This window comes from Ambystoma mexicanum, chromosome 11 (assembly GCF_040938575.1).
Source record: "Ambystoma mexicanum isolate Mex_15411 chromosome 11, UKY_AmexF1_1, whole genome shotgun sequence".
In the NCBI taxonomy this organism is placed as follows: Eukaryota; Metazoa; Chordata; class Amphibia; order Caudata; family Ambystomatidae; genus Ambystoma; species Ambystoma mexicanum.
In genome coordinates, this window is record NC_090934.1 from 1,469,351,810 (window position 1) to 1,469,377,926 (window position 26,117).

Sequence of the window (26,117 nt, forward strand, 5' to 3'; positions counted from 1 at the left end):
GGCCCGACCCCACGGCCGGTTCAATCCTGTTTCGACGAGGCTTTGCAGCCTTGACCTCCTTGGCGACGACGGCAGGGTCCGCCAGACTTGCCTCGTCCTCTGTAGGCCTCCTGAGATGACGAGCGGGCCGCTTGACGGTAGGTGGAGAAACCGCCGCCGGAACCTTTGGAGGCGCCCTTGCCTCCGCTGCTCCGAAAGGGCGTCCGTCGTTGCTGCAGAACCCCAAGGGCCCGGGCCGTCTCAGTGTCCGCTTTAATGGCCTGAAGGGAATCGTCCACTGTTTTCCCAAACAGGTTGTTCCCATCGAACAGCATGTCCAGGACTCTGGTCTGTACATCTTGACGGAAGTCCGTAGCCTTGAGCCATCCACGCCGCCTAAGGCACACGCCGTTGCCCAACTGGCGAAACCCAGTGTCGGCGATGTCCGTCGCAATAGTGATGGCGTGGTCCGACGCCACCTCACCTTCCTGTAGGATCTCCAGGGCATCCGCCCTCTTGTCGTCCGGTAGGAAGTCCAGCAGGGGAGCCAGTCTGTACCATAGCTCCCTGTCGTAGCGGGCCACGATAGCCAAGGCGTTGGCCGCTTTAATCGTCGTCGCTGCAGACGAGATGACCCTGCGTCCCATAGCGTCTTCCCTCGCCGTCCGGTGGGGAAGTCGATGTGGAGGCCGCACCCCCCCCCCCGCTTTCTTCCTGGCCGCCGTGGAGACGACGGAGTCCGGGGTAGGCTGCGCCTGGAGGCACAGGGGGGCCGCGTCCGGGACCCGGTACTTCTTCTCGTACCGGTCTCTTCTAGCTGGCGTCGTGGAAGGGTTCTTGAGGAGGGCGAGGCCCTCATCCCAAATGTCGTCCAGTAGAGGCACCGCGAGGACCGTCTTCCTCTTGGCCTTGCGCCATCCTCGTCGTATACCTCGTCGTCCGTACCCGTCGCTGCCGTGTCAGTCCCCGTATCATCCCCTCGGGTGGACGGGGAGGAGGGCTGAAAAGGAGGTGGAGGGTGAATCCTTCTTTTCTTGGGCGGGGGAACTCCCGGTTCAGGATCCCCCGACGGGAGAGGTTCCTCCGTCGGCAACGGTAGTCTCGTCCTTATCTCTGAGCATAAGGACTGTATAGCCAACAAAATGGCCGCCGAGTTGTCTTGCGGCGCTGGCAAAGGGGAATCCGACGGGCGATCAGGGGCCCCGTCGGCACCCATCCCGACGGGCCGGTCTTCTTCCACGCCAAGGCCGTGGCTTAAGACCTCGATCAGCTCTTCCTCCGAGGTTGAGGCCGAATCTACGACGACGCCCTGCCCCCCCCTTTTCTTCCCCGCCGGGGATTTCACGGGGGTCCTATCGATGGGCACAAAAGAGGACTCCCTCCGAGGTGGCAGGGAGACTCTGAGCCCCGAGGTCGCCACCACTGGTGTAGCCTCCACAGGCTGAGCCAGGGCCGCCGCGACAGTATCGATAGAGGGCTTGGCCGGATGGATTAAGGCCTTCACCACCTTAGGTGCGCTCACCGCCTTATCCTTGAGGGGGGGGGGCACTGCCTCGCTCCCCCTCCGATGGGGCCTTCGAGCTCGACCGGGGCCTCTCCAGGAGCTTGGCCGGGTGCTCGCCCTTCCTCTTACCCGACCCAGAGCGTTGGCTCGTGGCTGAAGGTGCCGGGGAGGGTGCGTCCTGCCTGGCGCCCGTAGAGCCCGACCGTTCGGCGCTCCCGGTGCCAGCGGACTCGCAGTGCTTGGCCTTGTGTTGGACCCCCATCGCCGGGGCATCCTCAAAGGTCTTAGAAGCCCGCTCGGATTTCTTCCTCTTCTTCTCGCCTGACGGGCTCTTCCCTTCCAGCCAGTTGGCGAGACGTTGATGGCCGTCCTTCATGGTCCGCTCCGACATGTTGCCGCAAAACGCACAGTCCTTCTCCACGTGCGTCTTGTCCTCATGTAAGCAGTAGAGACAAAAGGAGTGTTCGTCCTCCTTAAAGACGTTCTGGAGCTGGCATCCAGGGCAGATCCTGAACAGCTTTCCGGGCGTCGAGCTTCCCTTCTCCTGGGCCATGTCCGGGCCTGAGAAACTTCTGGAGTCCTCCAAAAGCGTAGCTCGACGAAATCTTCACCCTTGAGGGGCGCAGACGAATCCGACACGGGTCCCCGTTGATCGGATGGAGAGTCGGTGGAGCTTGAGGCTCTTTTGACCGAAAAAACAAAGTTTTTGAGAAAAAACGTGAAAAAATAGCACTAACGCTCGAGAGCAATAGCACGAGGATCCCAACACATGAACGTGCGGTAAAAATCTGAAGATGGCTGCCAGAGGCGGTGCTTAGGTAGTGGGCAGTCATTGGCTGTGGTCAGTATGACGCAGAGACCAGTGATTGGTTATTACTACGAAAGACAGATCAGAAACGAAACTGATACTGGTTTTTTTCTTTACCGAGGATTCCCAGCCTGACGACGGGGAATATTCATGAGCATGTGAATCCATGCCAGACCCCATGCTGGAGAAATGCAGCTTTGTGTACTCTTCATGTAGTGCCCCCTAGTGGTACCAAGCATATGGACGTATATAGCAAAAACGAAGGAACAATCAACGCGCAAATCTTGTGGATTAAGATAAACTGAATTATTCCACAGTGAGGCTGTTCTCAATAACACTTATTTCATTAGCAAAGAAGGTAGCCGACACGTGTTTCGACCGCCTGGGTCGTTGTCAAGGCAATGATCCTGAGTATATGGGAAAGTAATCTCGATGGTGAAAATGTAAGTAACCCTTTTGGTTCAATGGCAAACAGAATCCAGCCACCATTTGTAGCTGCATTGGGGATTGAGCCCCCATTACTGACACATAGGATTAGCCTCTTGATGATGATTACAACCATATTTGGCCATTGTATTTTACCTTACTATTGAACCAAAAGGGTTACTTACATTTTCACCATCGAGATTACTTTCCCATATACTCAGGATCATTGCCTTGACAACGACCCAGGCGGTCGAAACACGTGTCGGCTACCTTCTTTGCTAATGAAATACATTTCAAGAAGTGTTATTGATAACAGCCTCACTGTGGAATAATTCAGTTTTATCTTAATCCACAAGATTTGCACGTTGATTGTTCCTTCGTTTTTGCTATATACATTACCTTCTCTCCTTTTATCTTGCAGTTAAGTTTCATTTCTAATAACAACCTAGTTGCCCCACCTACCCTTACTAGGAATAAAAAGAACATTAGGGCAGACACTCATACCACTTATAGTACCCATCCTTAACTCTTTGCCTGATACTAGTTAACGAATATAAGAACACTATGACTAAAGTCCTAGACATGACTGCCCGATTAGAAATGAGGAAAAGCAAACCTAGAGCTCACTTGAACTCCTGGTTTACCCCGCACCTCAAAACCTTGAGAGCAGAAAAAAGAAAGTGTGAAGCTACCTGGGGACACCTACTTAACGATGAAAATAAAACCAACCTGTCCAATATTTCAGCATTATATAAGAAATAAATAATACTCACCAAACAGAATACGTACAACAATAGGATTCTTCAAGCAAACTCTAGTACAAAGGAACTTTCTGTAATCCTAAAAGAATTGGAAGCCCCATTCCACCAACAGACAACTGTCTGAAGGGCAAACTGTGGTGCTCGAATATTCAGGATGCCTTATCTAACAAAATCAGCCGTCTCAAACAAGATGGCTGAAAAAAAGCACACTTACCTAACTCAGACATATCTGCCAGCACCCCAACAGACCCCACTGAACCGTCACACTGCTTCAGTTTCTCAATCCTCGAGGTGAAAAAAATCATCCTCCATTAAAAGCCTCAAACTGCCAGGGAGACAAGTGCCCAGCCCAAAATATAAAAGATGCTGCAAGAGACCTTTTACCATTCATAACTAAGTTAGTCATTGCCTCCTTTGCATCGGGTACTATCCCCAGCAATCTAAAGGAGTCTTGGGTCCTTCCTCGCCTTAAAAAACAATCACTGGACCCATCCATTCCCACGAATTATAGGCCCATTACAACTGTTCTATTTTCACCCAAAATTCTAGACCAGGTGGCCTATCTCCAGATTCAGGATTACTTAGAGTCCAATCAGCTCCTGGGACTCCGCCAATCTGACTTTAGACCCCAACATGGAACTGAAATGGCGCTAATCGATTTCAAACCCCGATTGAGGAGCTTAAGGATAAGGGGAGCACTGCCCTGTTACTCCTCCTTGAGCTCTCAGCGGCCTTCAATTTGGTAGACCATAAAATACTGTGCAACCACCTCGACTCAGCCGGCCACTTCGCACAAGATGCTGTCGTCTGGATCCAATCCTTCTTGAGTAACGGGACTATCTCCATAGTAATGGTCTTCTCACCATTTGTGGCGACAGACTCCATTCCCATCATATGTGGTGTGCCGCAGGGCTCCTGCGTCTCACCCACACTGTACAACATATTTACTAAGACCCTATTCGATAATCTGGACCATCTGGGTGTCACCTACACTAATTATGCAGATGATACCCAGATCGTGAGACGCTTACCGGGGATTATGACAAGGATGTGGCCTTAGTAAATAAAATCTACCTCAACATCCAAGCATGGATGGCAGCCCATGGTCTATGCTTGAATGACAAAACAGAGCTCCTCATTCTGGGGACTACAGGCAACCTTAAACTCTGACCTAAATATACTTCTATCAACATCGACGGTAACCTCATTAAGGTAGCTAAAGAGGTTAAAACTCTAGGCTTCTACCTTGACTCCACCGTTACCTTCGACAAACAGGTCAATGCCATGGCTTCGGCCTCTGCTTATACCTGCAAATTAATTAGGGCTGGCAAACCCTTTCTATCCACGATCAGCTGTATCACACTGGCCCGTGCCCTAATCCTGTCCAAACTGGACTAGTGCAACTCCCTATACTTGGGTGCCAGTAAGCATACCATCAACAAGATCCACATTCCCCAGAATAATGCCTTAAGATCGGCTCAGGGCATTGCCAAAAGAGATATCTCAGAAGTAAGGAGACAGAAGAAATGCCTTAACATTGCGGCTCCCATTACCTCATGGAAAGAATCAACAGAAAACTAACTAGCCGACCCACCAGGTCTGCCAATTCAGATTGCCTAATCGTACCTAGATTCAAACTAACAAAAGCTGGAGGGAGTAGCTTCCCGGTCAAAGCATTACAGCTATGGAACTCCTCACCTCAGGGCGGATCAAACCTTCCTTAAATTCAGATACAACACTACCAAATGGATTAGAGATAATTACTACTATCCTACCAGCCTTAGCGCCTAACCCTACACTGCTTGTACCACATCTCTCCACAGATCAGACTGTATATAACTTCTGCACATTTCTATTTAAATTGTATATTAACACTGGAAATTATGTAATCCTGCTTTGTGTTCTCTTATGTATATATCCGACCTACAGATCCCCAAACACTTGTCACCTACTTGGGATCTGCTTTATACCTGTTAACATATGTAACCTTAAGCTGAAAGTATTCTTGTATCCAAGTGTCTCCAGCGCCCCCATACCCTGGGGTGTGGTGTGCATTATAAATAAACAAACGAGTGTGAGAGAATGTGATGTATTGCAAACACCATCTGTTCAGGGCAGGCGTATTGCTGGGATTTGTTTCATAGCTCTTTACAAAGGATCTGGCATTCCTGCCACTGGAGGGCAGTATAACAGCAGAGCGTATGCCTGGAGTACATGCTGTTTTGGATCTCTTCGTGTATGCAGCTTAACAACCTTATCGCCAAATGAGAGTAGTTTGCTAGGTCAATGCAAGCGAGCCATGTTATTTACATTTACATTCTTTCTTGATTGGAAGCTATTTGCACATACATAAGATGGCTGCTAACTCCTTTTATTCTCTTTCTGAGCTTTATGTAGGGGAAAGCTGATGAGTCCTCAAGCAGAAAAGTGGCTGAAGGAAGAACATAGATTTTGGTCAACGATGTGAGAATATTGCATCTGTTAACGCGTGTTGTAAAGTGCAACCTCTAAACAAGTTTAATGCATTGTTTCCAATAACCTTTACTGCTAATAGAACTGTTCTACTGGAAATCCTTTTCTGCAACAATACCATCATATACAGTATTTTTAGGGATTAAAAACATCTTATGTAGCAGAATTCTACAGGGGATTTCGGGGAAATACATGTTTTTGCCGGGCGGGTGAGGAAGTGTTGAAAGTATTTATAAGATGTGACATTTGCTTATGTAAAGTGTAATGCTAAATAAACAATGTATAATTCTTGAAGGAACTTGTGTGACTTGCTGTCTTTGAAGTTTATATTACAATAGGATATGCAATGATTTGTATTCTAATGTATAGATGGCGAGGGAACTACCCTACTCAAGTATGTGCAAACAAATAACCAGCTAGTTGGAATCCTGGTCTTTGCTTTAACAAAGATAATTCCAGATACGAACAAATTAACATTAGCAACCTTTCTGGAAATCTTAAACACCACTTACATCAAATAAAATATGAATGTTTCCTAACAAGAACGGGAATAATAGGGCAATACACAAGGAAAGGTTCACCATTTATTTTATTCATAAAATTCCAGCAAATAAAACTATTTACATTATCCATGCAGTCCAGTAACAAACACAGACATTTAAAATGCTCTAAAACCTCTTTAAAACACAGAATATGCACAAGACTTAAAACAGCAGGGGTCGGGGACAGAGTAAACAAGTTTTGAGGGCGGTCGAGGGGGTGGACAATCTTTAACTTGAAACATAGTCGTGTTTGTATTTTGGGTGCTTGTTGTAACCAACTCTTTGTCCAGCGATCAGACTCTGGATGACCCACTCTTGCGACACCACCGACAGCTGCAAGGCCTCTGCGCACGTCAGGATGGAGGCCGGGCATGACCGATCCGTGACCAGCACATCAAACACGCCCAAAGCAACGTCTTAAAATGAAAGACAAAGAATTACTGGCTGCTCTTGGAATCTGAAAAATGACAAAAGAATCCACTTGCACTACTGTTCCGTAAAATAGTTTTGCACTGTACATTTTGACACGATATTGCCCTCTTCACCTAGTCTCCTTTTTGGATAATTAACTGGACACCCTTCGTTGACACAGGACTACGGATGCAAAGTCAAGGGTGGTATATATGGAGCCAGTTGTGCCCAGTGACCTAATTGATCTTTTTATTTTTTGCATGCACAGAAACCTGCTCTTGGGACACATTATACCGCTTCCGGAGAAGTTTTGACTGGGTCATGTTCCCCCAGCGATCTCTGGCTTCAAACACTGCAAGGATTGGGAGAAGCCCATGTCTGTTGAACACGCCAGGTGCAGTGCATGGTACTTGGATCCAGATACTGACCAGTATATGCAACCTCAGACAGTGACGGAGCATATCTTGAAGATTGCTAAAAGGGATGGTTGACAGATTCTGAGAGGCCACCCTGTTCGGAGGAATAGGGACAAACACTAATGTGGAGCCAAAATGCATCTGGGTCGCGAGAGTGCTGAAGGGCTCAGTTAAGCACACGCAGAGCACTCTCAATAATACAAGTTAGCTGTTTCTTTAGACCTTAGATAACTCTTAGTGCATTACCTACCTGTGATTTTTCATTGATAAAACATAACGTATACACATTCACCTTGGTGTGCACTACTAAGAGGACTAACCCTTCACTTAGATCCCGGTACTGTGGTGTAATAAAGCAAGCGATGGGCATGCAGCCAGGTAAGAAATCAAGACTTTGAGAGCTAATAGGTTGAAAATAACCCTGTTAATTAGCACCATACAAAACGCGAGGAATAAGGTAGAATTCTTTTTTCTTTTTTTAAATTATTGTGTCAAGTACTTTTACACAGTCGCATTAAAAACCACATTGAAAAGAATAAAAATACTTTAAGAAAAAGGGAAAGAAGAAAACTGTAAGGAAACGGCTCCTCTCTAAAGCAATCAACTGGTCATTTTAGCCGTTTCATCAATATACGCTATTACATGGACAGCCCAATGTAGAAGAAAACACACTGAAATTAAAACATTTCATCCAAGTAATACTCAGATCTGTATTAATTTATGATATCAGCTCTAAATCTACTTTGAATCCGCTCATCATCTCCTCAATTCTGTCAAATACGTTCACCAAGAATTTAACTAGAGCAGTTGTCATAAGTCTGTGCCATAAATGTACAGAATATTCTCAGAGGGTGAGTTAATGAAAGGTTCGAAAGTTAAAAGCCTCAAATTCAACAAAGACCGACAGGACAGTCAGACTCAAATGCCTTACCACACATTAGCACCCGGCATGCGCGGCACAACGGGAATACTGCGTGGTGATTGGCTCATTTGCGAGCCATACCACACAGTATTCCCTTTTACGCTGTGCGTGCCGGCTACTCTGTTCCCGGCGAGGGGCGTAGCAGCCCCTCAGCCAATGAGGAGGCTCAAAACAGGGCAATCCCCGCTCCGAGCCTCCCCATGGCTGGAGGCTTCCTTCGTCTTCCGCCGGGGACTCGGGTAAGAATTTTTTTTTTTTTTTCAACGCCCTTCCCACCCCACCCGACTTAACTTCTATCCTGCGATCTCCGACAGGGGACGATGGAAACCTCCAGCCGTGTGGAGACTCGGAGCGGGGCCATCCCCGCTCCAAGCCTCTACGCTCTGGCCTGTAACTACAGGGGGCATTACCTGGGGCGGTATTGGCCCACCGCCTCGGGTCTTATTGCCACAATCTACAAGAGCGTAATTCAGTGGGGATACCCAGTTTTGGCTCCAGTAACCTAAATCATGGGTACACAGTTAAGCCTAAAATGTAGGTACCAGTCTCTTGATTTGGACATCAGCTGAACCGTCCCACCTTTTAACCTTCTTTTTTAATATGTCTTCAGATTCTGAACTGTTCACTTCTAACAAACTGATTAACTGCTCACACTTTTCTTGAATCTGGCTATGAATGAATCAGTTTCCTTTTCCATCATGGCAGTCGGGTAGAAGTCAATATCTGGTTTCTCAGCTTTTGTCATTTAAAACAAAAAAAGAAAAGAAAGACTGCTTCCTAAACTGTCCTCCAGGATACTAATCCCAGCTCCAGTCTAATCACACTCGCAGGAACTGAGGGTGGGCGGCCCAGTACTAGTTTCAAAATCCTGCCTTCCAGAAAGTTAAAGAACTTCCTATGCCTAACATTCATTAGTTCACAACCATACAGAATGGTTGCAGAGATCTTGGCCCTGTAGAACTCGATTAAGGGTAGGAGAGAGCAGGCACACAGTCTACGTTCAACACATTTTAATAATGAAAGACATGCACCCACTTTCTCTTCCATTTTACTTTCCTGTGTTTTTCGTTTCTAGGAAACAGAAAAACCCAAGTAGCGGATACAATCCACTTTCTCAACCACTGTATTGTTGATCTTCCATATATAGCTTAACCGCTTTACTACATGTCATGACATAGGATTTATTGTCAAGTGGTTCTGTGACGGATCATTCATTAGGCCAGTCAAAAACACTGCTGCAGTCCTGCGGGAGTGTAGTCCACGAGAAGTAGATTGTCTGAGTATGCAATGCATCCTAGTAACATGGGGCATAACCATCCCAATCCCTGGATACCTCCCACAGATCAGCAAGATACAACTTAATAAGGGTTGGCGCAATGACACACCCTTGTCAAACACCCTTATTTACCACAATTCCCCTAGAGAGTTCACCTTCGACATTGAGCCTAACCTCCTTTAAGTTTCTTGTATGTAGCATCTGGATCATTTTTAAAAGGCCCAAATCTATGCCCCTTCTAGCTTCTTCCAAAGCAGACAAAGGTCCAGATGATCAAACACGGCCGATAAGTCGATGGCAGCTACATATACATTTTTCACTGAGCAGCCACCGACTTCTGAAATACAAGCATGTACAGTCATAGCACTCTGCACAGTACCTACTCCCCTCCTAAACCTTGTTTGTAATGGATGAAAAAGGTTAGAAGATTCCGGCCAGCCTCTCCGTACCATTGTGGCAAAGACCTTAGATGACGTGTCCAATAGGGAGATGGGCCATCACCAATTTTGTAAATGGGGATCAAAGTAGAGTTTGGCCATGAACTCCTTGCTATTTGCTCAAATAAACTGCACGAAATGTCAGCCCACAAAGGAGCATTATTTGTAAGAATCATATTTGTCACCCCACCCAGCGGCCTGGGTTATTGATCACCATTTCTAGGTTTTCTCCAGCCCTTTCGCCAATCCCACTAAAGGTATTCTTGAAGAGGTTGACCCATCCTCTTCAGACACACTACAAGCTCGCGCAGGAATGAGAATTGTGCTCTTTTTATGGAGTATCCACCACATGGAGCGTGTCCCTTCTTGGCCAGGGTCAGTAATAGCTCCTGTTTATTGTGGATATATTTCCGTACTCTCTGGTGTTTATTTCACTATTAGTATCTCTGCCCGAGTCATAGACTGACACTTGCTTGCCGTCCTGGCATCAGTCTTTAAAAGTCCCTCCCTAGCTAGTAAAGGAAGGGCCTAGTGTCGGGATCGGAAGATTCCATTGTAGGATTTCATTATGTGGCGGGAGGTGGAGTGGCTTCGGGGGGTCTCCCCCCCACATACATTTGCAGTAAAATGTCCTACTAAAAAAGAAAAATGTATGAATTCTCCCATGATGAAAAATTGAATGGAATCACCTAGAACCTCCTGAGTCGCATGTCCCAAGAAAAGCCTTTTCGGGAGGTGAGGAGCCTCCAAGTAGTTGAACAAGTGTGGGCTTAAATCAACAAGTAGTTGTTTCAAAGTTCATTAAAAACAAGAAAGTCTCTAAACAACCCTTTCCCAATTCAAACACCTTTGGGGAGACCCAGGGCACAAAACCACTGTTCAAGGCCAGGCAAAGGAGGTAGGGCTAGGACATTACACCCTTACAACCCTATGGAGACAGGGGGCGGGAGAGGGGGGGGGGGTAAAAACGGGTCTGGTTACTCACCCCATGTACTACAATTAATTCTGGAACCACAGTAGAAGTTACTGAAATTGCTGGGCCTCCTGAATTTGTGTTGGTTCTATTAGAGGAAGCCTAGGTGTCCCGGGTGCTGAGGTCTAATCAGGCATTGAGTTCCTGTGTCTGACTAGTTTTCAGTTCTGTGCACCGATGTACCAGAATCTGGACACTCGGGACACACAGACTTTGGGACCACCACTTCGACTTCAGGGGACTCTAAGAGGAGACAGAGGTGGCGAGCAGCTATAGCCACTTTAACAAAATGGCAGAAGACTATTCTCGTGGCAAGGACTAAGAAGTTGTTCCTGAAGGGCCCCTCTTCATGGTGGAGAACTGCAACTTCACGAAAATGCTTCTTTTTCTATGAGCTGAGGTTCTGCAGAGTCCCAAGGATGTTCCCAGCAAGCACTGATTAAGGTCTTATGGTCTTCGTGAGATCGGCAGAGAGCCAGTGCTCCGCCAGGCAAGTGAAGAAAGGGCTGCTGGCAATCTTCCAATGACGAGTTCTGGGACTTCAGCAATCTGCTCTCCTTGATAAGGGGTCTTGGCTTCAAAGATCATCTGAAATGTGACTGCAAGAGGAGTCCTTTCATACAGGATCTTGGTTAGTTTTGCCCCAGACCACCAATGCCAACGATTTGCTCCATTCAAACTGGCAGGGGTTGTCCAGTCCTGGACAGCCATTATTAACTGCACCTGCTCAGCACATGTGGACTGTGTGCAGACTGAGGCAGCCACATACACAGACCACCACTTTGACCACAAAAGCTGGGCCTTTCCCCGGAAAAGGACTTACCATGCATGGAATATTCGGCCACTCCAGGGCATGAAGAGGGTCAAAAGACAAGATGGCCAAAGAACAGGCAAAATTCTGTTGCACAGCCATTTTAGAGTATTTGGTACTCTGTTTGGCATTGGAAATTTAATGCAGAAGTGCACAAGACTATACAAATATCTGCTGCCAACAGCCCATCCTGGACACATCATGCAACCACAAAAAAAAGATAAAAAACTTACAGGGATGCACTACCACACTTCACTGAAGGTGATGTGTGCAGGAAAAGAATACCTTTACAATGGAGAACATCCTTCTCTTGCACTGGAAAGCCATGAGGACTGATAAGTGCCCCCAAAACAGATGAGCTCAGAAATGTAAGTGGAGCATAAAGGTTTCACTTACCTCCAAAAGTCAGCCAAGGTTCAGAACAATAGCACAAAGAGAGCGCCTGATGTCCGAGGGAGGACAAGCAGCAACCTGCAAGCTTTTTCCTAACGAGAGTCTTCGCAAGGGTAGGGAAGATGGACTCAAGTCCACGGCTCCATCTGAGCCTTTTGCCCTAAAGGAGCAGTCTTCCCCAGCTGAGGAGACTAGTTAATGGGAAGGGGGAACCGAAATAGGAGTGGTGCAGGAGGTCCCATTCCTCTAGTGTTACCTCCTCCAAAACCAACCACCACTCCTGGGATCCAACTTGAGGCTCGGAGGCATCACCACCTGATCTGATTAAGGTACGTTATCCACCATCTCCTCCACTTTGGAGAATGTGAGAATTTGCATCAGACCAAGTTGGACATTTTCGATCATTTCAGCCTAGCAGAGGCAACACTGTTACCCGACACCAGGCCTCTGGTTATGGAGAGCCATCTGCTCCAGCACTGTGCGGCTCCACTTTCTGGTGTGGTAGGTCCCCGGTGCTGAGCAGTCTTCTGAAGATGCATATGAAAGCTTTAGGCTTGCCCAAGCCTCCAGATCAGAGTTCCCGCTGAAACCTGGACAGATCTATGAGGAGCGTAACTCTGTCCCTTTTGGGCTTTAGTTCCTTCAGAAAGAATAAAGCTGCAAGTGCTTCAGAATAACGCACTCAGATCAGCCCTAAATGGAACACGATCCAGCAACGTATCAGCAATCAGACGGGACACACACTGGCTTCCAGTGCAAGACAGAATCTCACTGCGAACACTAGTAATCGCTCACAAATGCCTGTCCAACATGGCTCCAAAATATCTGGTCGATAAATTCATCAGGAACTAATCTACCAGACCTATCAGATCAAACTGCTTACATTGCCTCAACATTCCCAAATACAAATTACAAGAATCGAGTGGGTCTAGCTTCCCAGAGCTAGCAGCCAAGCTTTGGAACTCCTTGCCCACAGCACTTAAGAGCTGAACCATCATTTTGGTCCTTCATAAACAAAGTAAAAGTTTGGCTTTTCGCCTAACTAAACTTTACAACTCGCTCCATTTCTGCTCATCTGTACCGATTGACTATTGCCTTACTTGTATGCATAACTGTGTATGCCCTCGCACTTTGCACATGTGGCCATTGCCTGGCATGATTGTTTGACCCTACCTGTATACGTGTCTTCTATCTATCCGGTTTATGACTTGATAGGTATCAGAAGTCATCTGCCATTTGTTTTGTTCCTGTAAAACTTGCTCAAGTACAAGCACCCAGATACCGGAGGGTTAGGTGCACTCTATAAATAAACAAACCAACCCAAGATATGGGTGACTTCCCAAGAAGACGTCTACGAGCAGAATGAAGGTTTGGCCAGCCTGTACGCTTCTTCTGAACTACTGCCAATGCAGGCGCTACCCCTTAGGATTCTCTTACTGCGCCCTTCCAGAAGACCATGGTGTCGGCAGTGGTGTGCCTGGCAATATCTGCCCCTAACTCCACAGACGAGCATGACCCTATGGATATCCTGCAGCTGGACCCAACACGCCTATGCCTTAAACCCATACCCCCCTACCTCCCCAGTGTCTGACCCGACCATGGCTGTTTGGATGAAGCCTTTCTCTGTTCCGGCTGTCGAGAAGGACTTGGCCAATAAACTTCATCCTTTGTTCCATCTGATTCAGTACTTCTCTCCATTCAACCAATTCTGAGTGTCTGGTGTGTCAAGCTTCCTCTGCAGGGGTGAAGGCGGAAACCTTTGCCACCTTGCTCCTGGACAGGGAGAGTAAATACCTGAACACCCGGTTCTATGTTAAAACACTGAATTCTTTTGATCGTGGGTAAAAACACCCAATTATTTTTCCCTGCAACTTGCAGTGGGAGGATCCCCCTTTCTATATACACCTAACCCCCCCCCCCGCCTCCTGTTTGAAGTGAATACAAATTCAATGCCTTTACTCATGAGCAAAATGTTGAGAACTCAACACCCTAGGGCATAAGGTTTAGTATTCAGCAACCTTGCACTGCAGACAGTTAAATACCTCTTGCACGCTTTTGAGGAATTTCCACACCTTAAGAAACATAAGGCAAGCGGCTGCTACTAAACATGCAAAACAAGGATCAAATTAACCAAATTGGTGAACGATGGAAAGGAGTCTTCCAACCAGGCGGACAGTGGATTGTGTGACTTGCCCTATGGGCTCTGCAGCTATGCTAAGGAGGCCGTTCTGGATAAAATGAAAATCTGGATTTGTGCCCAATGTACTAGCAAAGCTTCTAGACATACTCTTTGACAAAGCAATCTAACTAAGAGGGGGAGGAACAACTTCAAAAACTAATGGCATCCAGAGCTACCGCCATGCCCCTTCGGCTGGCACTCCAGTAGAGGGCATCTTCCTTTGCCATGGGGTGTCCCCTTTGTTCCTTCACTTCCTTTGACACCAGCTGTAGAGGTCAGAGGCCTTCCGCAAGCAGCAAAAGAGTGCCTCCCCAGCCCTACTCCCCAGGGTAGAGGTGCACTCAGGGGCCACGTTTCTGCTGCCATGGGACCTGCTCCACACCTGGTCCAAATCCTCTTACATTTGGACTTCTTGCATTCAACCACGGTGAGGGAAAGCAGGGGCTGTCTCCCTGCTAGATACAGAACCTTTCCGTATTCTCCGAGACCTGGAAACACCTGCCTCCCCCCTCACAATCCTCAAAAGATGAGCTATGGTGTTCAAGCCTTGAGTCCACCATGAGAACCAAAATGCAATCCCTACAGGAGAACATATCCCAGAAACAAAATCTAAACAAAGTTAACTTCCCTACCTCCCTGGAGGACCCCCACGCCACTAGCCCACCTACCTCGACTTTTCACTTAAAGATGTCTGAGGATGTTAGACGTTTCATCCTCAGAGACCGCTGTAAACTATCAAGATGCAAAGGGGACATCTGCCGTGCGACTATCATCAGAGACTGCTCTGACCTCCTAGTCCCCTTCATCACTAATTTCATTAATGCCTCCTTCTCGTCTAACCGTGTACCTGCTAGTCTGAAAGAATCGTGGGTCCTCCTTCTGCTAAATAAAACATTCCCTAGACCCCACAATTCCAAATAGCTACCGCCCAATCACCACAGTCCTATTCCTCCTTTTGATCTTAGACAGGGCATCATACAACCAAATTCTGCTGTTTCCAGAAGTGAACCAAATTCTAGGAAAGCAGCAATCTGCTTTAGGCCAGGTTATGGTACAGAATTGGTACTGTTAAACCTAAAGAATCAGCTCGACAGGTTCAGAAGCGCAGGAAAGACAGCCCTCCACCTGCTCCTTGACCTATCGGCTGCCTTTGACTTGGTGGAGCACAAAATCCTAGTCCACCATCGCACAGCCGCCTCCAACTTCTCCCAAGAAGCCATGACCTGGGTAGCCTCTTTCCTAGAAGGTAGATATACGAGAGTCTTCTGAGAAGTAGCAAGTGCCCCTCCCGCTCCAATCCCTTGTGGTGTCCCGCAAGGTTCCCGTGTCTCCTTGACCCTCTACAATGTATTTACCAAACCCCTCTTGAATGGCCTTTGCATAGCCTACACAAACTATGCTGATGACGCCCAAATCCTCTTCCCTTTGTGAGGAAACTAGAGGACACACAATCCATCAACAGAATCTATATGACAATCCAGGCTTGGATGGCCATGAATCACCTTTGCTTGAACAACAACAAGACCAAGATCCTTGTAGTGGGATCGTCAGCAATGTTACAGAAGCTATCCCCTTGCTATGCCTCTTTCATGATTGATGGCGTAACGATCCCTGTCTCAGCTTCCGTCAACCTCTTGGAGTGCCCCTAGATGCTACGCTTTCCCTAACCATGCAAGTTAGCTCAATCGCCTCATCAGTTGCCTACCCACCCAAACTCCTCAATGCGGCCAGACAATTCCTTACACAGGCTAGCTGCCTCACCATTGCACAAGCAATAACTGGAGCAAGACTTGATTACTGCAACGCCCTCTTTGCTGGCACTTCTAAAAAGAACATTAATAAAATGCAAGTAATCCAAAACAATGTGCTATGTTCTGCACTCAACATCCCAAGAAGTGACCACATTTCAGCAGCAAGAAAGGAGGCTGCCAATCCAAAACAGGATAATCTTTAAAATCTTAACCATCACAGATAAATGCATCTTGGGCAAAGCACTCGAGTACATGTTGCAAAGAATTATCAGATCGAACACCCTCAGACCAGTAAGAGCTGTCCACGTCCCCTGCATCGCACTACCGAAGTTCAAAAGAGTCGGAGCTGGGGGTGCCAGCTTCCCTTCAGTAGCTGCCACTCACTGGAACTCCCTTCTGCCAATGTTAAGAGCAGAATAATTACACAGTGCCTTCAGAAAAGCCCTAAAAACCTGTCTTTGTTTAAATCTCTGCCTTTCCTGAGCACTCAACTTCTGAGGGGCTTGCTTTGTCTATTGTTATACAAGGGTTACTATGCTCTGCTCCTGGACGCTGACGTAAAATGTAATTGGTTCATAACAGCGCCTTGATGCCCACGGGCTTAAGCGCCTTACAAATGTAAAAATAAAATAAATGCTGTTTACTCCATGATATGAAAGGACAGGCACTGCGCGTGTGGAGGACAATTTACTGAAGAGATGGACAGACATTCCACTTCAACTCACATAGATAGAAGGAAATCACCAAAAGGGGGGAGGGCGGGAGTGGGTCTACCGAATGAGCTAGAACAGTGGTGCATCTTCCAAGACTGGTATGGAACAAGGGTGTTGGGTGAGAATTTGCTGCCCACCTGCCCTTTGCTGGATGGATGGGTCAAGTTGTGAGGAACTCCAGGACCATTCTTCTATACTCAAGAGAGCTACCTGTAGCCAGACATGTTTTGCAGTAGCCATGCAGCCTGACCTTGACCCTCGGGTGGTATACATGGCCGGAAGGAACCGGAGGGACTCATAATACAAGATAGTGACTTGAGGACTGGAGCCAGGTTTAGATTCCGACTGTCCTCATGGGACTGCATGAGATGGAAGTGAGATTCAAATGCAGACTCAAAACAAGGTTGCAGTGCACATGGGTTCAACTTCAGGGCTCTGTATATTCCTGGAAACTCAAGATGGACCAAAAGCCAAGAAAGGCTGGCAACTTGTGGAAAAGTGTACTAAGCATATTTTCTACATTATTAAGAGATATGAGATGCACTATAACTCCATATTGAAGTGACAAAGCATAAATAATACTTACTTTTGTAATTTACAAACTCTATTCTCCCCCTCCAACCTCAAACTATCCCTCCTGGTTTGCCTTACTCTAACTGGTAGGGTGCGGGGATAGAAAAAGGCTAGCCTTAAACCTTTTAGGTAACCAGATTATGGAGCAAGTTCCTTGGCCACACTGGCAACTGATGCAAAGTATTATAAAATCTGGTAAAAACCGGAATGGGAGCACTGACGCAACACAATTTTATTTCTTCCCACTCGTCTGCTTACTGACATTTAAACATATATATATATTTTCAAATAGGACATGCATCTTTGAAAAATAAACACCCCAGGGATGACACGTGAATACTCTTAGGGAAGAAACACCGTAGTGCCACTTCGTGAGCTCTATCGACCAAGCAAAAGGACAGGAGTCACACATCCAAGGTCTAGTTTAATATCAATGCATCACTACATCTGATACTGCCAATTGCAGTCAGACCCCTTCACATTAGCGTGATTCCAATAGTAATTGTCATCAGCGGTACTAAAGTCCTAGTAAAGGAACACCCAGAGATCAGTATCTGTACTAGGAAGGAACCCTTTCCAAATACTGCAACATTATTCGTAGCCGCTTCTTTCAAGATTCAGAATGCTCCCATTTACTGCAGGAAAAAGGGGAGTTACCAAAAATTAATTTTATAGTTCATTGTACATCACTTCTGCTCTTCCGCACACTTTGGAAGCGTAGCCCCTCCTGAAACGAAGAGACTTCTTTAAATCATGCAGTCCACCCAATGCTTTCTTTCAAGATAAGAGTTTATGACGACTTGTGATTCCCTCCAGGTCTACATTCTTGATGCACTAATTGTCCATTACTGTACGGTGCTGAGGTCCTACTGAGTCTTTAAGGCTTTCTTATAAGGAAGCATATTACCCTGGCCAGTCCGCGACCATGTGTGTCCACTGCCCATATGTAATCAATCTGGAAGCAAACGCCTGCCCTCTTCCCCACCCAGCCACCCAGCCACCCAGCCACACAGTATGATTTCCTGAAGATAAACATCATCTACTTCTATTCCTGCTTACCTTTGTTTTGTTGGGTTGAATTATGTTGCTTCACAGACGCAGCACCTCCAATCATGAGAATTTCGGCCCACAGTTCAAGGAAGTTCTGCTGCTGATCTGATACAAGGAGAAACTTCAGGTTCTGAAATGGGTGCAGACGTTCATGCCTATTAAATCAAAGATGATACAGGTGGTCATGTCATAATTACTTCCTAAGTACAATACTTAAAATTAGCCCTTCATACAAATGGTTACACTACATCCCAATAGCAAGCCTGTCATGAGTACTCATGACAGGCTTGCCAGGTGCTTCAAAGATCTGCCAGACCTGGTATATCGTGAAAGATACAAATTGCTATGGAATTAGATGGCAGAACCAGTAGAAACCTGTTACTTACCTTAATGGCTTTCATTGATCTAATAAAATATCAGTTTTCTTTAAAATCGAGGATGAGGCGCACTGCAGCAATGTGTTGGCATGAGTGGTACATTTCCATCTTCAAATCCATAAAAGCCCCCCACTCCAGCCTTAGAAAATTCATCCACACAAATCGTAGACAAGAGTGTTATGGTGACAGCCCTCCTTCTCATACAACAAATGGGGAAAGACCCAATTTGATGCCTTTATTAAGCAATGGCTGAAATACTTAATGCACAAGCATGCAGGCAAACACACAGATATGGACTGAGGTGGCTCGGAGACCCTCATCTGGTCTACACTGTATGCCCGTCACACAAAAGTGTCTATGTGGGCTCTGCAAAGAGCTTCTGTAGGAAAAATAGCAATTTTGGCCCATCTTCATGGAAGCGAGTAACAAAAGACCACAAAACAAAATGTCCGGGGCTTAGGACTTTAAAAAATGCCTCAGTAGTCACTTTCCCCAACATAAGCATGTGGCTACTGTGAGGAGCCAGGAATGGGACGCAAACATGGAGGCGTCATGTGTGTTCCTACAAACTTTTATTTATAGAAATCTGGGTTGGAAAATACCTCACTATGCCTAATCTAGGAGGAATTGTCCTACCTCAACCAAAACCTTGTGGGTCTGTCCGGTGTCAAAATGGCCGACAAAAAGTCCTGTGTCTGTAATGCTATTCTGGCCCTCACGCTCTAAATAAACTGTGTAAAGGATATTGTCTCTCTTTTCAAAAGTGCCTAAATGTTCAAGTTCAACTCAAGTTCAAATCCAACGAAAAGGGTTCCAGTGAACAATGTTCAAAGTTGCAGAGAATTATTTCCATCTCCAGATTTCTTTCTCCAAAATCACAGGTTCAAAATGAATAATTAGGTTCTAAGAGGATCTCTCTTCCCCCACTTAGTAGGTTTGCTTTTTCTTAGTATCTTTGCTTTTTCTTGGGGTCTACAGCTCCCTTCACCAAGTTTCCTCTTCACCTCGTAATATGTTGCAAATCCTAAGGGTGTGTTTCTTCCTAAGGACTTTCCTTTATATCTTTTCACAACCCAGGGCATTACCCCTTTTCATATTATTGATATCCTATCTTTCTATTGATCTTCACCTGGTATACTCTCCTGCCAGGACTTGTTGCACAAACACATCATTTTACCTTTGTCTGGTATACTTCCCTGCCAGGACTATCACACAAATATCTTCTCTTTAAGACTGGGGTTCGTTAACCCACTCGTGACTTGTTTTGCAAATACTTTTATTTCTTTATTCACTTGGGTTCTCCGGATTAACCAGTAACATCTGGCCACCCTTCATTTCAGTTCCCTTCAGTTTGTGATATTGTTATGGGGCGGCACACATGCGCTGGCAACCCTGTAACCCTCTTATTCTCCCTGTGCTTACTGGTTATCTTCAGTGCTCCCGTCTGCTTAAGCGTACCGGCTTTGTGTGCACCGGTTACGTGCCGTACCCTTGCCAGCTCTCTCTTTCCATGGTGCGGTTCCTGCTGTTCTCTTTGTCTCAGCGATGAGCCGCCCACACCCAGGCTTCTCCTTTCCTCGTTTGGATTCGGCTTCCTGTCACCTGCCACAGCACGTTCGCAGCCACAGTAAAGCACCCAAGGGGGCCAGTTTTGTCAAAATGGCCCCAGTCTTCTTTTTTCACCATTTCTTTGTGGAAAGGTCCTTCTTGAGATTTGCTTAGCGCGCCAAACCAGGTTTGGTCCCTTTGTTTGTTTTGTCTTCGTTCGCCTCTCGCTCCAGGGTGTCTGGCAGGGGCAGGAAGCGAGCAAGGGGCCCGAAACTCCCTGTGCTTAGTCTCCTAGGAGACAGGAATGCACTCTTAGTCGATTGGCTGGCTGGCTGTCCGGCAAGGACAGCCACTCTGTTGGGTGACTGACAGCTAGGCTGGAATGAATGGGAGAAACCTGCATTAAAGGCCAGGCTTTTTGGCTTGGAAGGCAGAGTCGACCACTGGATGAAGGAATCCGCAGAAGAACTTGAAGAGGATGCCTGCTGCTGCAACTCCTGGACCGTTGGCTTGGCCGGTGAAGTCCTGCTGCTGCGCTGAAGCTCCAAATTCATATCGACAGAGAAGCCCTGCAAGGACGACTTCTCCCCTTGAGTTGGTGGGACCAATCAACTCCAAAGTAAGCCACCTGGATATCCTCTCAAAGCTGGTTGAATCTCCACTACAGTCGCTGCTGGAACCGACTAGCCAGGGAGAGGAACACTAGGTCGTGTTCGTTGCTTTTAGATGGCCAAGAGCTCCAGAAAGATCCTCCGGACTCCCAGGAAGCAGGACTGACTGAGCCACCTCAACAGAGTGTTGGACCCCAGATGCAAGGAAAGCCCATCTCGACAGCCAGGAACCACAGTGTTGCTATTTGCGGTAGACGCAAGGAGCTGAAACACCGAAGTGCCACTTGTTTGAAGATTGCTGGTTGTGGTCGGTGATTGTCCCATTGCAGTGCAGGAGTCCCGGGAAGTCCTCCCTCCTGTCCCCACGACTGAGGCACATGAACACCAGGATCTGCAGAGCTGCACAGGAATAGAAGCCATGTGCTGCACTTTTCTTCAACCTAAAGGAATTTACCACTTGCTGTGCCACCGTGCTTGATCTCAGTTGAGACTTGCCTCGGTTGGTCTTGTAGAGCTGCTTGCATCTTATACTACTCACAGGCCTAACAGCTTGTGACCCTACATTTGATTCTACTTTTGCTACATAGATTTCTAAAATATTGTGCAAGACTTTTACTTACCTGCAAGAAGTGCTTCAGTTCACCTCAACTTTTGCCCAATTAACATTGGTTGGCCTGGCTCCCTGACCGACTTCTCTCTCCTGCTCATGTGTTTTGCCTTCCTTCCAGGAAAGGGTTAACTGTCTTTGCATTGGGGTTGGGGTGAGGGGGGATGGGGGGTTTGAAAGTACTTACTTGATTGAGATTAATTGTGTGAACACGTGTCTTATTCTAAAAACCTCTTTTCTTTGACACTCCTCAAGTAGATTCTAAATTCAACAGTGATATATTACTGTCCACAGCACCCTAGCTATTGAAGTCACCTGAGGGTGTAGGTAGTGTCTGTGAGCCATCCCGAATGGGTATTTGCCGATTTAAGAGTGTATATCTTTGAAGTATATGTGTGTGTTGCTTTATATTGCTCCCTTCTGAAGAAGGCTTACGCAAACTGACTGTTAAATTAATAATTGTTTAATCAAGAAACCTTGTGTGTGAGAGTTTATTTGAATACTTGTCACAGTGAATCTCTGTGTAACTCCCCTACAGCTCACATTGACCCCTCTTGGGATACGCCTGGCTACTTGTCCCCACTACCAACCTGTGTAGTACAGACTTATCCCAAAGGTTGGGTTCCTATTGCCAGGAGGTCAGGGTTGCTGTAGTGCACCCAAAGGGTACTGCATACGATCTTGCCTAACACTTTGGCTTCCCGCCTAAGGATCTTCAACTAGACTAGGACTCGAGGATTCCCCCGTAAGACTGGCCTTTCCCTTCAATTTTGTGTCCCCATTCACAACGAGGACGCTCTGGTACGTATCCTTCTTTATCCCAGGAAATGAAAGGGAAATAAGGAAGGCCCAAATTGTTACTATTTTCCAAGGCACCCGTTTCCTCAAGAGGAGGAGGTCTAAATCCCCTTGTTGGAAAGTTCACCCATTTTTTCCCCATTGGTCAAATTGGGACATATCACCTCTTATAACTAAAGGAGCAGCAACATTGGGAATCACTGCAATCATAAATGGGGGTCCTTTTCCCAAACATTTATTGGGGAGATGTGTTTGGTGGGGGGTTTCAATATGGCCATAGATCCAACCTATTCTTTCTCTTCCAATCCTGTTCCAACCTTGGATAAGTAGCTCTGCCCTTATAGAATACCCTTTACTCTCGGGGTATAATTGAGCCCAGGTAGTTTTCCCATTCAAGATGGCCAGAATCCTCCATATGGTTTTACTTGTAGTATGTAGATCAGGGTGAGATTTTCTCCCGATTCTTTTTCCTGTACTCCCAGTCTGCCCATTCTGACTGGGTCCTTTAATGAGGAATGAAAATAATTTGTATCATTCAAGGGACAATGTTTTACTGAATGATTCGCTCAGGTAAACTTGGCTTCTTGGAATTACAAAGGGGCATCTCCGGGGCAGACAAGCTTATTTCTTTCTGGTCCAAAGGACAATACCCTGGTGGCAACTCGCATTCTTCCCAAGAGGGATCTGGTTGGTCTTTCACAAGGGATGAGTGGGTAGGGGATAGTGTTCCTTCCTCCCCACTTTCTGCTTCGAGGGGGTCTTGGTTGTCCGGGGACATTGAGAAGTCTGATATGGCATCTTCCTTTTCCCACTCATACTTGATGTAATTATTATCCAAGGTACAAAGTATGGGAACTTTAGTTATTTCTGTCTCTGGAGATCCAGACATTCTTCAAAAAGATGTCAAATTGGAAAGATGAGTATTATTTCAGAGCATGTTCCCACTTTGGCCCCAGGTCTTTTGAGGAGTTCAGGGGGTTATTGATTGCTCGGGTATTCCACTGCCCCCCTCCAAAGCTAGAAAGGTATTCTTGTTTAATTTATAGTCATTCTCCCTTTCTAATGGATGAGGAATACTTTCTGTGAGTTCTTCCCCATTAGGTTGACTTTCAAAGTAATTGTTTCCCTTTTTCCTAAGGACCCCATGAGAAGGTGGCTTTCCTATGCTTTATTTTATTTATTTTTATTTATTTATATCGTGCAGAAAGCCCGCGGGCATCGGGCCGCGTACAGTTAGACACAGACATACAAAATTTGACGGGACATCAGATTACTTATTCAGATCCTAACTATTTGTTTATTTGAAAATACTTGTTTTTAGTTTTTTCTGAATATCATGTAGTTTTCCTCTTGTCTTAATTTAATCAGTAATCCATTCCAAGACTGAGCCGCTTTCATGGGAAAAGATCGTCCCAGCCCATTTGCTCTTTTGGAAATGATCCGTGCGATATGTCCCTGTGCCTCTGATCTCAGAGAGCGCCCTGGAGTATAGGAGGTGATCAGTTCCTTCAGGTAGGCAGGTGCTAATCCAAATAGGCAGCAATGTGCTATGGTCATAGTTCTAAAGGTAATCCTGTCCTCGAGTGCTAACCAATGAAGGGCTTTCCTGTCTGCTGTAATATGTTCCCGTCTGGCTTTCTGTCCGACAGTTCTTACTGCATAATTTTGGATGGTTGGACACCGGGCTATACAGCCCTTGCTTGCTCCTATCAGTAAGGCGTTACCGTAGTCTAATCTGGAGAAGATTGTGGCCCTTGCAATGGTTGCGCTTTTCTTTTCGCTCAGGTAAGGTCCGATATATTTTAGCAGTCTCAGGTAGTACTGACAGTTTCTGTTCAAGTAGGTGACATGCGCCTCTGCACCCAGTGATACTTATATTCCAAGTGTTTTTACTTTTTGTGATACCTGAATGTGGGAGTCTTTGATCTTAAAAGTCGAGTATTCCTGACTTAACTTGGCTCGTGCTTGATGTGACCCGAAGATAATCAGTTTAGCTTTGCACCCGTTCAAGCACATCCAATTGGCTTTCAACCAGGCCTCTATGTTATATATGTTTGCCAACCTGCTGTTATCAGTGTCGTGACAGCTGCTCAGCTCCACCACCAGCTGAGTGTCGTCTGCATAGTTGGTAAAATAGGCTCAGATGTTGTCCAGCACTGTGCAGAGACACCTAAGATACAAGTTAAACAGCAGGGCGGACAAACTGGCCTCTTGTGGAACACCACAGTTGATGGGTATTGAACAGGAGAGTTGTTTCCCAGATCACCCACCCGATTGCTTCTTTTGAACAGTTACCCGAATGTTCTAATGCTCGTTGGAGTTTTTGGTGGTCCAGCAACCGACCTGCCAATTCCTGTGAAGAATCGGTGTATGGGGGGTGGAGGGAGTTGTAGCAATACTTGCCTCCAACTCACTTTTAAAAAAGTTTTGGTAACTTTTAGAAACGTTTGTATTACATTGGCTTTGCCTTTGCTTGTTCACACAAGCACTCCGAAAGTTGGGGACACATTTGTTAGTTAGATTAACTTGTCCCCTAACACTTGGAACTGTTCATTGGACGCCAGAGACCCTACCTTCATTTTTCTCAGCGTCACAAAAGTGTATGGAACTTTGCTGAACCTTTGGGCACAAGGCCCCATACATGTTAGGGATGGACTTCTGAAGTTAGGATTTAATCTCTGTGGACCATTAGTGCTAATACTAATCTGTACCTTCCTAATCAGAGGTTTGATATGTATGTTGCCCTACTCCAGTGATTGTGTATGTGTATCTATTATTAGCGTTGTGTGATATCACCTCTTAGTAGTCATTTTTCATTGTGTTATTTGGGCATAAGTAAAGAAGTATTTTTATACCTGTTTGTAGAAGTGTGTTCCTGGACTGTTTCACTGTGGACCCCTTGCAAGCTCACCACCTCGTGAGACTTAGCCCAGACCACTCGCCTTCTACCTTGAACTGGTTTGGCTGCAGCGCCCAGAGTTGTCCCAGTCACAATACTAGGCTTGCCTTCTATACATCTGTCCCCCAGGCCAGAGTATAGAAAATCAGTCCCAACAGGAGTTTGGGGAAAAACACAAGTAGATCTACATAGAGATTGGTGAGGAGTGTTACAGTATGCCATTAATGCACGGTGATACAGGGAGCATCCCTGAAAGAAAAAGGGGAGTAGGTAGTTTCCTCCAACATCACCCTACTCTCTCCCCGAGGTGTACCTCCCTCCAGATGGTTCTCCCTCATAGAGCCGCCTGAGGGTCAGGAAGTGGCCGCCGTCCCCTGGCCATATAGGGGGAGGAAAAAGAGCTAGAAAAGAAAGCTCAGGAGCCTTAGCCCTATCGTGGCATTTCTGGCTCTTTTGCGGTCAATGAAACCTGGATGAAGTGCGTGATAGCATGATGACACCCCGCAGTTTGGCTTTGGACTTTGCTAAATGTTTACCTGTAAACTATATAGCTTAATAATAAAAAAAAGAACTGTGGGGGGGGGGGGGGGGGGTCTCCCCAGGGAAGATGTGAGGATGTCGCCAGATTCATCACACTACCAACGCAGTAAGAAGGCTATAGCATGGTGTGGTTGAAAGTAAAAAATGCAGCTGCCACCAGCCTTCTCTCCAACACACTAAGTGAAAGAACCCACAGTAGAACAAAATGAGTTCACGTGGCAGGATTGACATCGGGCTGAATCACTTAAGTATAGTAAGCTGCCAGTATGGCCTCTTTCATGTAAAAATTGATGTACGTTTGGTTTCAATGAATAAATGAATGTCTCCGATGAGTGCAGCT

General features: G+C 46.4%; 2 protein-coding genes across 7 annotated transcripts in view; one reads left to right on the top strand and one right to left on the bottom strand.

The window, feature by feature from the left end:
- The window catches only part of TUBGCP4 (tubulin gamma complex component 4), a 317,619-nt gene extending 311,375 nt beyond the window's left edge, over window positions 1-6,244 (top strand). For both annotated transcript variants that reach the window (XM_069625149.1, XM_069625148.1), the window contains one exon: window positions 5,866-6,244. In XM_069625149.1, the coding sequence (XP_069481250.1) occupies window positions 5,866-5,875 (10 nt within the window). In that variant the 3' untranslated portion in view covers window positions 5,876-6,244. The remainder of the gene's footprint in view (window positions 1-5,865) is intronic.
- A 277-nt stretch (window positions 6,245-6,521) lies between these two features.
- The window catches only part of TP53BP1 (tumor protein p53 binding protein 1), a 429,855-nt gene continuing 410,259 nt past the window's right edge, over window positions 6,522-26,117 (bottom strand). For all 5 annotated transcript variants that reach the window (XM_069625154.1, XM_069625150.1, XM_069625153.1 and 2 more), the window contains 2 exons: window positions 18,407-18,552; window positions 6,522-6,908 (listed from right to left, as the gene is read on the bottom strand). In XM_069625154.1, the coding sequence (XP_069481255.1) occupies window positions 6,721-6,908; window positions 18,407-18,552 (334 nt within the window). In that variant the 3' untranslated portion in view covers window positions 6,522-6,720. The remainder of the gene's footprint in view (window positions 6,909-18,406; window positions 18,553-26,117) is intronic.